Source organism: Gastrolobium bilobum, unplaced genomic scaffold, assembly GCF_033153095.1.
Source record: "Gastrolobium bilobum isolate Gb01-03AN ecotype WA unplaced genomic scaffold, APGP_CSIRO_Gbil_v1 utg35077, whole genome shotgun sequence".
NCBI lineage: Eukaryota > Viridiplantae > Streptophyta > Magnoliopsida > Fabales > Fabaceae > Gastrolobium > Gastrolobium bilobum.
The window spans coordinates 101,559-113,246 of NW_026895351.1; the positions used below are offsets into that span (position 1 = coordinate 101,559).

General features: G+C 30.5%; 1 protein-coding gene across 1 annotated transcript; it reads right to left on the reverse strand.

Moving 5' to 3' along the window:
• Positions 1-3,966: 3,966 nt before the first annotated feature.
• Positions 3,967-7,082, reverse strand: LOC133306786 (rhamnogalacturonan I rhamnosyltransferase 1-like). Its single transcript, XM_061507165.1, has 9 exons — positions 7,008-7,082; positions 6,755-6,929; positions 6,012-6,079; positions 5,794-5,882; positions 5,395-5,560; positions 5,004-5,293; positions 4,543-4,747; positions 4,297-4,454; positions 3,967-4,201 (listed from the first exon to the last, which is right to left on the reverse strand). The coding sequence occupies exons 1-9, from the start codon at positions 7,035-7,037 to the stop codon at positions 3,967-3,969; spliced, it is 1,416 nt and encodes a 471-aa protein (XP_061363149.1). The 5' UTR covers positions 7,038-7,082.
• Between the last annotated feature and the right edge of the window lie 4,606 nt (positions 7,083-11,688).

Below are 11,688 nucleotides of genomic sequence, written 5' to 3' on the forward strand. Positions count from 1 at the left end.
AAAAAGAAAATGAAAAATTTATCCGGGTTTTTAATTGAACCAATGTGATTGTAACTGCGCTTAATATCATAAAGCAATATTAACAAATCGATTCTAGAACGAGGTGTTACATTATACTGTGATTATGCATGAAGTGAACCTAGGGGTGGAATAGCCCTCCAAGGACCCCTAGTTTACTGAGATGATTATCTCACCATGTGTTATGGGAATTACCATTTTATGTACAATAGCAGATAATGCTGAGGCATCGCACAACAGGAGGCAGAAGAGGGATACTATTTGACATGACATGCATGATTACGTTTGTCATTTTTATATGTGTTGTGACTTCGGCAAGTGCACCGGTCGTACAAGTAATAGAGTGGTAAAGTAAGGTTGTCGATCCCACGAGGACTGATTATCAATCACTAAATTATCTACGCGATTAAAGTTGGATCTATGCTAAAATGGTTTTGTTGAGAGAATTAATTTAATTATGAAAACAAAATTTTTAAAGAACTTGTTTTTATTTTTTGTAATATTTATGAAATTAAGAACTGAATTCAAGAATTAATAACGCGAAGAATTTGGTTTTTAACTTTTACTAAAAGACGTAGATAGGAACTCGACTTCCCCAATGTTTTCCTAACAAGTCTACCCTTTCTTACAATCAACATTCAAGATTAAGTTATTAACGATTCTTTCTAAATTTGATTAAATCTCAATCCCTTGGTAATTTGATCATTTACTTTATTCAAAAGTCTAATCCCTTAGAACATTTTCCTAAAGCAAGCATTAACGCAAGAACATAAAGTTATAGAATTTGTAAGCATATCCCTAGATCATACAAACTCTAGCAATTAATCAATCAGAATCAAAACACCAACATCCCTATTGTCAAGCAAGATTGTAATACCAATTCAAGATTGGCCAGATCATAAACAAGACTAGGAATTTAAAACAGATTAATTGCATAACTCAATTCATGAATATAAATTGCAAAAAAGGATAAACAATGTTCAAGAACCCATTAGTTCCATCTCGCCCTAACTACATAAATAGAACTAGCTAGCCTAACATGTTCATAAAATCAGAATAAATAGATGAAAAGAAAATATAATGGTTCATAAAAACTTAGCAGATAAACTCCACGATGAATTCTTGATTTTTTATTTTTCTTTCCCTTATGCAATCTTCTCTAGAATTTCTCCTCTGCCTCTCTGCCTTCGTCTCTGAGTCTTTACCTTCTCCGTCTTCCAAATGTACTCAACAACCTTCATCGCGTCCTTCTTAAAGAATAAAAATGGGCTTTTATTTTTGGGTCAGCTCGCTGAAGCAAGCTGCTCAGCGTGCTTATTTCTTTCCCTCGCTGAAGCGAGCTGCAGAGCGAGCTTATTAAAATGTCTCGCTTACCTTGCTCGCTGAAATGAGCTGCAGAGCGAGCAAGACCAAATCTTTATTAAATTTTTATTTTCCTTTTTTTTTTATATTCTACCAACTGCCTTTTGCCCATCATATTGGTGGTTTGTTCCTTCACGTCTGAAACAATAAAAAGGATTATAATCTTATCTAGTTGTTGGCATTTTTAATATCTTTTAAGATTTATTAATTAACACTATATTCTTAATCATTTTAATTATTATTTGAACTATATTTGACATTAAAAACATAGTGTCTTTGACACTTATCAATATGTACATGGCATGTTGCTATTATTTTGAGTTGTATATGTCATAATATTCTTTTGGAGAACATAGGGGATGTCTATGCCTCATTGATAGTTCATGCACATTGTTCGTGTTGTATGTGTAAGTATACATTACTTACCTAATTACATCTCTTTTGTGGTTTGATGTAATCATGTAAATAACACCATGGACATTATTTTGAGCTTGGATATTTATGTAATAGTCTAGGTCATGGATGGCTAGGCAATATGTTTATGCAGATGTTGGTAATATGAGTTTAATTGCGGGAATTGCAATACTTAATAAAAAGAAAAAAGTTAATCACGTCTAATTATTTAAACATGTTGAGCCTATTATCATATGTATATTAATACACCAGATGCACACGAGATGTTACCGTCTCAAACTCATCTCTTAAACTTCTTATAATTGCATTATATATCACTTAATCCCACAAGTGTTTTTTTCAGAGTGAAATCAAACCTCACTTAGGTTGTGTTTGGTTGGGGAGAAGGAAAAACTTTCCTGGCTAAGTGATGGTGGGAATGTGAGTTATCAACGTTTGGTTGGGGATTTTTGTTAAAGTTTGCCATCAATCCCACTTGCCCTGCAATGCAAGAGGAAGTGTAAAAATCAGATTTTAGCACTGTTGGAGATTACCTTCCAACGGGTGGAATTGTGTGAGGAAATCTGATATCTGAAAAAGGTGGATAATGGGGTGACAAATATACCCCTCCTCCATTTTATTGTGGTTCGTATTTTGTAATAAAACAACAGGTTTTTTAAATAAGGATAGTTTTGTAATTTCAAACAATTTTCCCATCAAAATTCTATCTTTAACCAAACATACACTCAGAAAATTTAACCCAATTTCCCCGGTAAACTTTTGCCGAACCAAACAGCTTTTTTTACATTTTCCTACCAAACTCACTTTCCAACCATTTTCCTATCAATTATATTTCCCTAGTATTCAAAAAATTTCTCCCCAACCAAACACTACCTAAGTGCTTTACTTTTTCCAGGTTTTTAATATCGGTATTGCTCAACCGTTGAGTTTAAATTTACTTTCCATTTTATACACTTTTACAAGTGCAAATAATTAAAGGGTTAATGTTTCTAATATTATAGGAGATAAATTTTATGAGAAAAATATTTCTGCAGTTAATGCAGATAAGTTATTTGCATTTATTCTCAAAACGACGTTGTTTTGGTATTAAAATCTTAAAAAATTATAAATATAAAGACTATTATAACCCTGAAATAAATTAAAATTATAAAAATACCATGATTTTCGTCCCAAAACGACGTCGTATTGGCTTACTGCAGATAAATTATCTGCAGTAACTGCAGAAAAAATGAACCCAAATTTTATTGCCTACATACACATAAAAATTGTGGGACTCGTGTGAGAAGAAGAGAGAAAAAAAAAATATGGACACCACGTATTTTTATGTGTTATCTCCTACGACATAAAAAAATAATAAACTCAATAATTAATTATACCCTGTACTGCATTTTTCTTATTATAGTTATTCCAAACTCTTAATATTCATATTTAGTAATTTAAGACAATTTTCACTTTGGCAGATTAGCTATCACTTCTACAATATTAGCCAACATGGGATTCTAAAATTTCATTTACCTTCCATCATTCATAAGTGATATCTTAGCGTATAACAACTTTGTACTATTTTACTTTTTATAACTTTAGTTTTTTTTATAAGGTATCCTAAAAACATTATTTTAAGACTAATTTTTCAGGTATTTGTGAGGAAGAAACCTTCTAAGTTCTAAACAATTATCTTTTACTGGGTTCAAAAACTTTTTATTCCCCGGCCCAAAAAGTGCGGCTTACCATCTCATTTGTTACAAACCTTTGTAATATAAGCGTAGTTTGAGTTATGCATGATACCAAGAGTTATTTACGCTTTTGAATCAGGCTTCTAACTAATCAATGTAATAAAAATATTATTTCAAACAAAAAATAAATAAATTAATTAATAAGTAAAATTTCTGACGAGAAGTTATGCCATGATGTAAAGAGTACATTTATTATACCAGAATAATTGAATTTAATTACATATCTGCTGATTACATATTCTGCAATCAATTTCCATGTTGCTCATACTTTTGATTTTTGAACGGCCATACAAAAACAAAAAAACAAAAACAAAAAAAAAATCGAAATGAGAAATATAGTATGTGTTTGTGATCCATATGTAAATTAATCTTTTCCACTCTGGTTCATTTCCACCAAGAAGAAGAGCATAAAATCTTTAGCTTGTGATGTAACGTTATGTTATGGTTCATCAACTGCTGAGATGCACTCTTGTGGATTTGTGTAGAAATAGTTCTCAAGCTTGGGTTTTCCAGGCACCACTGATCTTGTAGTTGGGTTCCCTACACGGTCTGCATGTGTTGATTTCACTGAAGTGGAGAATTGGTTCCAATTCATTGTCCCATTTTTGTACTGGTCTAACAGTTCAACCAGAATTTTTCTGTCTAAAAGAAGTGTCTTCTTGAACCCCAAGTACCTGAAAGCATAATAAAATTAATCCATATAATATATGGTCAACAACATGCTAACCATTTTACATGCCTTTCTAATGCAACATAAAATTTTATGCACCTTCTGTGGCCTTCAACTAGTTCTGCCATGTGCCCGCTGTATGAGGGAACAAATATATCACTTTCTATTGACACGTAATAATCCAATGCTGCCATTTGGTTTGAATGATTCCGGAAAGGATCAAGTTCTGAGGGTTCCAATAATGTCTCCTTCTTAACCTATTGAGATAATTGTAATACTATGATCATTTTTTTTACATTGCCAAAAATTGTTAATTGGAGTTCTAAAAATGTTTTGTTTACTAACCAGATTTGGGAAGGCTTGTTTGAGACTTGCCATTCTTTTCTCTGATTTGTATATATCCCCAGCAGCAATATAAACTTGAATATTGCGATCAATGTCCAATGCACGAAGTGTTAGAGCAGTTTCCTCAGGAGTTAGAGGACACAGACCATCTGTCCTTTTCTTCTTAGAATCTATCTCCTTCTCTTTCCACCATGGATAAGCATATCTAAATGTTTTTCAAGAGCAAAGAATGATTTCAGTGTACTATACTTATGAGAAATGCACTTTTCACAACACTTGGCTTGTGTAGAAAATACAAGACAGAGAGCAAAATCTTGAGTCAAGTTAAAATTTAGGTGGGTTTAGTGTACTTTAAATGGTTGAATTGAATGTGTGCAAGTGTGTAAAAGTGGTGTGCAAATATCTGAAAAACAGAATTAGAATTTGTTTTCCTATGTTGACAGAAGAATAGTGCTGCTTACCTCATCTTTGTTAATTCATCAATCTCTTCCTCGTTGCAACCTTCATTGCAACCAGAGAAAGCTATCATGTCCATTTCATATCTAAGATGAAGTGACATGAAAGGCCCTCTCTCCTTAAGAATCCTAACAATCTTCTTGGCCAATTTCTCAATTGGGGGAGCAAATCTCAAAGCTTGGTAGTTCACTCGGCACCGAAGTTTCTGAACTTCATCAGGAATCCCATTGTTTGCAAGCCTTGCATCAGATTTAGTGAAGTGTACCACCTCATATGTTCTTATCCGGGGAAGAATCTATGTTTTTTTTTTTTTTTTAATATATGAAAATTGAAGTTAATTTTTAAAGATTTAACAAAGTATAATATTGTAGCTTTATGCATGAAGGTTACACCTACCACTTCATAGTAATATGTCATATTAGACCAACTAATGGGTGGCATGGAATAGAGTGACTCTAATTCCACCTTCTGCTTCTGTTGGGGAGGCAACTCTTTCAGTATCCGAACCTCATCTCTCAAAGACTTAATGAAATAATCCACATCGAATATATCTTGGAATTGGCTGCCATCATCACAAGTACATAATTTTTAATGGGTCAGTTTCTTTTTGCTACATAACCAAATAGCTAGCTAGCTAGCTAGTTAGTTTTTTCAATGGATCATTCTTGTACCCATGCTTAAAAATTTAGTATAGAAAAATTATACAAAACAAATATCTAATTACACCATCACCTCGATTCCATATGTAAAACTATAAAAATGAAAGTCTGAGGAACATAAACTGATTCCACTCACCTATGGTCATTCCAAAAGGAGGTATTATCCAGCTCAGGAACTATTAGTGTCACATTTAAATATCTGGCGATTGTAACCATGTCACATATCTGCAGCATACCACCGAATTATTAAAAAAAGGAAAAAGAAAAGTAGGAAAGCTATGAATTATGGAAAGTAAGCAATTGTAGGCATAAGTTATGCAAAGTCATTAAAGGATTGATGGGTCAAATGCTTACTCCAGCTCGCATTTGATTTAATCCTCCATTGGAAGAAACCATTAGATACCCATTATTCTCATAAATCCCTGCATGGAAACATTGTGGAGAAGATATTTCATGTTGCTATTCCATTTTGGTAACTCTTTAATGACATTCAGAAACCAGAACTCATGGACTTTAACCTGATTTAGAAACCATGATGTGCGCAAATTCATGCGATGTTGATGCGTACGGTAGAGAAAGTGCACATAATTTAGGTGCTTACATGCAACTATAAGGTCAGCTATTAATGTGATTGATTTTCAATTATTACAATTTTTTTCTTTTTCTGTACAAAAAAAATAAAATAATAAATAACTATGATCTCATTCATGGACCAGAGTAGACAGAGAGAGGCAAATTCTTTTATTGTTATTGGGTTTATGAGTTATACATATAATAGAAAGTAAAATCAATATCTTTAATTCTATTATTTTTTACTATATATATCAGATTCTTTTCAGTTAAAAAAGAAAAAAAGAAAAGATATGACCATCATTTTTGCAGGAGGAGGAATCAATTGTTACTTGTTAAAAACCTTTCAAAAATTATATGGAGACAAAACTAGCTAGCACATTTCCAGATAAAAGTAATATAAAAAATGAAATACTACACAGTTATAATTAATAATAATAAAACTTAGTAGTTATCTTATTCTAGAGCCTTTTATTCCTCTAATTAATGTCCTGAATAGGTAACATTGTAAGAAAGAAGAAACGTACTTTCAGGTGGTAGAGAGAAGGCAGAGTGAGTCTTGAACAACGCAGGTGTTACCGTGTCACTAAGGCCTTTGAACTGCATTGCAATGGTCAAGAACAGCACCACATATGCAACTCTAAGTGTCCAAAGCTTCAACTGTGATGATCTCTTCCGAGCAATCATTAAGAACCTGAGTTTGTCACCCTTAATGCCTTCATGTAACAACCCTTTTATTTTCTCAGCCTTGACCCCTCCAACCATCAAACTCTTCAGAATCTCAGCTTTTAAGACTGCTACATATCTCATCTTACCATATGGTCTCTCCTTTGTATCCTCCTCTTGATCTGAATCCTTAAAATCAACCTTGTTATACACCATTCTGATCGTATAGATGTAACTAGCTAGTTGTTCTTCTTTTTTTTTTTTGTATTTTATATATATGATGATATCTTAAACAAACAAAAAAAAAAAACAGGTTTTCTTTTGTATGATTGGTATTATAACTAGTTGAGGAAATGGATATGAAGCATAAATAATCAAATAAGTAAAATGGAGAAATGAAGAGAAACTTTTATGAGGGAAAGAAAGAAAAAAGAAGTTAGGATGAAAAGTTGGAGTAGACAAGGCAGGGCAAGAGCAAGGCATAGAAGGAGTAAGTGTATTTAAAGAAGAGATTTTGAGGGTACTACTCCTCAGAGGCACACATGGTTCTGTATTTTGATGACTTCATTTTCCTTTTCTTGAGGAATCATTCAATCAATCATGAATTAATGCCTTTCTGTCATTATATTTATTATTATGATGATTAAATTTTAGATATTGTTATTTGTAGTTTATCTTTGGCCCCTGCTATTATCAATAAAAATACAAATTTTTTCTAGATTATTTATAATATGCATGAAATTGAAATAAGATATGTTTTTTATTGAAGATTATTTTTTGTTGTAAGAGTTTGAGGATTTTTTTCCAAATATAGGGAGATTAAGTATTGAGTATTTTGTTTTTGGACATTTTAACTTTTAGGTCAAAGTGATAGAGTGTAGGATTTATTTATGAGGCTGATTTTCATCCATTTTTAGTGTAAAATGTTTTATTATCATTAAATTATGTGTTGACTCATTCACAATTAAAATAGTTTGACTTTTTAATTTTTTTTGTCATAATTAAATTTGTTTTTAATATATGTTTAGATTTTAACTAGCTTATTGTAGTAATATCATTTCATCAATTTTACCGCGATATTTTTTTTTTTAAATTCTACGTATCCAATAGTGCTTGCAATTATAAGCACATGTTCTTGTCGAGGAAAAAATAAAATGTGCACGAATGACAATCAAATTCCCAAATTTCCTCCGACTAATTATTTAATGGGCATTAAATAATAAAATATGACGTAAAGTAAAGGAGTGAGAACTAAATTGTAGAATGTTATCCTAGGAGGAAGTGGAGGGAAATTATTTACAATATGGAGGGAAAAACTTGTTTTGTTAGACGATCCTTTTAAGCCTTTGTTTTCTATATTTATTTATTTAATTATTATTTTCTTTTTCTTTTTTTTGGTAATCTATTATTATTTTCTTTTTATTTAGTTACTAGTCTTCTTATCTATTTTTTCTTTTATTTTTTAATTTTTATTTACTACTATTATTATTAATTTAATTTTTTTCTCAATTATTTTTTTGGTTCATTGTTAACTTAAACTAGTTTGGAATGGAGGTAAAAGTAATGGCGATGTTGATGTTTATGTAAATATTTCATGGGAATTGATTATTTTTTTATTTTTTTTTGTAATAAGGGAATTGATTATTTGTCGACATATATATATATATATATATATATATATATATATATATATATATATTGGATGGATTCGCTTTTTCTAAAGTCAACGTAGATAACTTATCTACATTGAGCTTAAAATGACTTCGTTTTAAGGCGGAAATCAAGGTATTTTTATAATTATAATTTATTTCAGAGTTATAATAGTCTTTTTCATTATAATTTTTTAATCGTTTTAGAAGTGAATGTAAATAACTTATCTACATTCACTTTATAAACATTAAAACCATATTTGGATACTGTCAACATATAATTAAAATCTATTTTATAGAAACAAAAATGATATTTCCAATTATTTATAAACTTATTCTTTTATTTCTTGTTAAATTACGACATATGCATTGTACATATGAATGTTTATGCATAATCATTTTCAAGTTGGTATAGTTCTTGCAAAGATAGCATGTTTTGAATAATTTTTCACTTTAAATATTCACTTATTAGTAAATTAAAAGAACTTATTTCCTCACCAAAAAAAATAAAAATAAAAGAACTTATTTAAATTATCGTGCATAAATTACTTTTATATATATATATATATATATATATATTTATATATGAGATTACGAATATCATGTGACAGGAAGAATTTGTATTTTCCTGTAGAGACATCAAACGTGGGTCCCATCATTTTTAAAAAAAATAAAAAATAAAAAAGTTTGAGCCACAGGTTTCGATCTATCTATGACATGGAGAGAATTTATTGTGGTCCGGGACCACCATTTTTTAGGTGGTCCCATAGTGTAAATGGAAGGATAAAATTACAAAAGAAGAAAAATAACGGGGATAAAATGGAAAAGAAAAAATTAGTGTTGTGAGGGGGAGCACCAAATCATTAGGTAGTCTTGGAGCAAATTAAATATTTCCCTATGACATGATATAATCAACTTCTTGCAAGATAACAATTATAAATCCCATATATATATATATATATATATATATATATATATATATATATATATAGGTGCATTTTTTTTACTATTGCTATAAATTAATTTTTTTACAACAACTGATTACAATTATGTATTACGGGTAGTAAATAGTTATAATAATAAAATTATTTTTTTTCTCAGACATTGTCGGCTGATACGACAGAGAGAGAAAAAATAATTTTGTCATTATAAATATGTACTACCCGTGGTACATAGTTAAAATTGATTGCTGCAGAAAAAAATTTCTACAAGAAAGGAGAAGTAGATCTTCATATATATATGGTAAAGCGGATGAACAATGATTGCACCTAAGGATTGGTGTGGTCACATACTTTAACTATGTCTTACCAATGATATCACATGTTTACAAATCAGAGTCGTTGATCTTTTTTTATCTAACGGCTCTCAGATGAGGTGTCAAACTTTAAATTTGACACCGGTGTCAAAGAATCCTACCTCATATATATATATATATATATATATATATATGACATGATTTTTTTACATCGATGTAAGACTAACAAGTCCTACACCATATCTCAACCGTTGATGGACGAAAATCATTGGTTGTCATTTGTAGTATAATGAACGATTAATTAATATTAATTAATTCATATGACTTCCTAAATTATAACCGTTGGATGCACAGAAATCTAACAGTTAAGATACAGTGTAAGACTTATTAATCTTACACCGGTATAAAATGATCATTTTCCATATATATATATATATAGGATCCTTTGACACCGGTGTCAAATTTAAAGTTTAACACCTCATCTGAGAGTCGTTAGTTAAAAAAAGATCAATGGTGTCACATGCTTACAAATCAGAGTCGTTGATCTTTTTTGATCTAACGGCTCTCAGATGAGGTGTCAAAATTCAAATTTGACACCGGTGTCAAAGGATCCTACCTCATATATATATATATATATATATATATATATATATATATATGTGTAAAATCATTTCTGCAGTCGCTTTACGTACAACAACGACAGGTGTATGGTTATGATTCCCTACATTTAATACTTTCATCTTTTGTATGGTTATGATTCCCAGCATTTAATACTTTTACGTATATATATAGCAAGTATTTGATTGCTGCACATATAGCAGCTGCAGAAATATATAACCTCTATATATATATATATATATATATATATATATATATATATATATATGACGATTTCATATTTACATAAATCATTTTAATTTTCACTCTCTACCAAACATAGGCTAAAAACTCGATAAATGTTTGCGTACATTAAATATTAAAGCAAATAAGAAATGAAAAACTGATGCACATAAATTTACATATTATCAAAACCAACTTATTATTAGGCATATATAACCAATGAGACAAATTTTCAGAAAAAAGACTAAAATTTAAACCTTGAAGTATTTGTTGTATTTGTTGGGAGGGCTTCCTGATTAGGGAGAATGATTGTGCTTGCGAGAATAATATCACGTTAATTGATGTTTACAGAGATACCACAATAAAATATTTAAAATAAATAAAATAAAAAGAGTAAAACTCCAAATTTGTCGGTGGGAAACTTGACCATGGATACATTAGTGTATGATCAATTAAAATTGCACCTATGTTTCCTACCACAAACGTAAGTGACGTTAGTCTATTTGTTAACATGCTGCTGCTAAACTTGTAGAATATTACAAATGACATGTTCAGTTTGTGATGTTGAACTAAATTTTTCAACTGGAACTATATTTTTTGGAGTGCTGAATTCACCATTGAAATCACATAAATGGAACTAATTGATGATAAAGATACTTTTATTGTCTGTCTATACCTGATTTAAAACCAGAAAGTCACCAACATTAACCAAGTTTATCATCTTGTGTTTATGTCATTGTCTATATCATTGAAGGCTTATTAAGATAGAGAATAATGAGGACCATTATTTTGGGCTACCAAGTACTCGATCTATAATTGGAATCAAAACAATTACGTCATTTTTTGTTTATCAATGCGATTGTGATTGCATGTCTCTCTCTCCTTCGTTTGGTGCTAATAGCAAAGAGTGAGCTACACTCTAGCCACTGGCCAGCACATTTAAATAATTAATCTCTTTTTATTACGAAAATTAGTTACCGACAGCAAAATTCTCTTTTTTGTTATTTTCACTAGAGTTATCGCCATATTCAAAACTCTGAAAGTACCACCT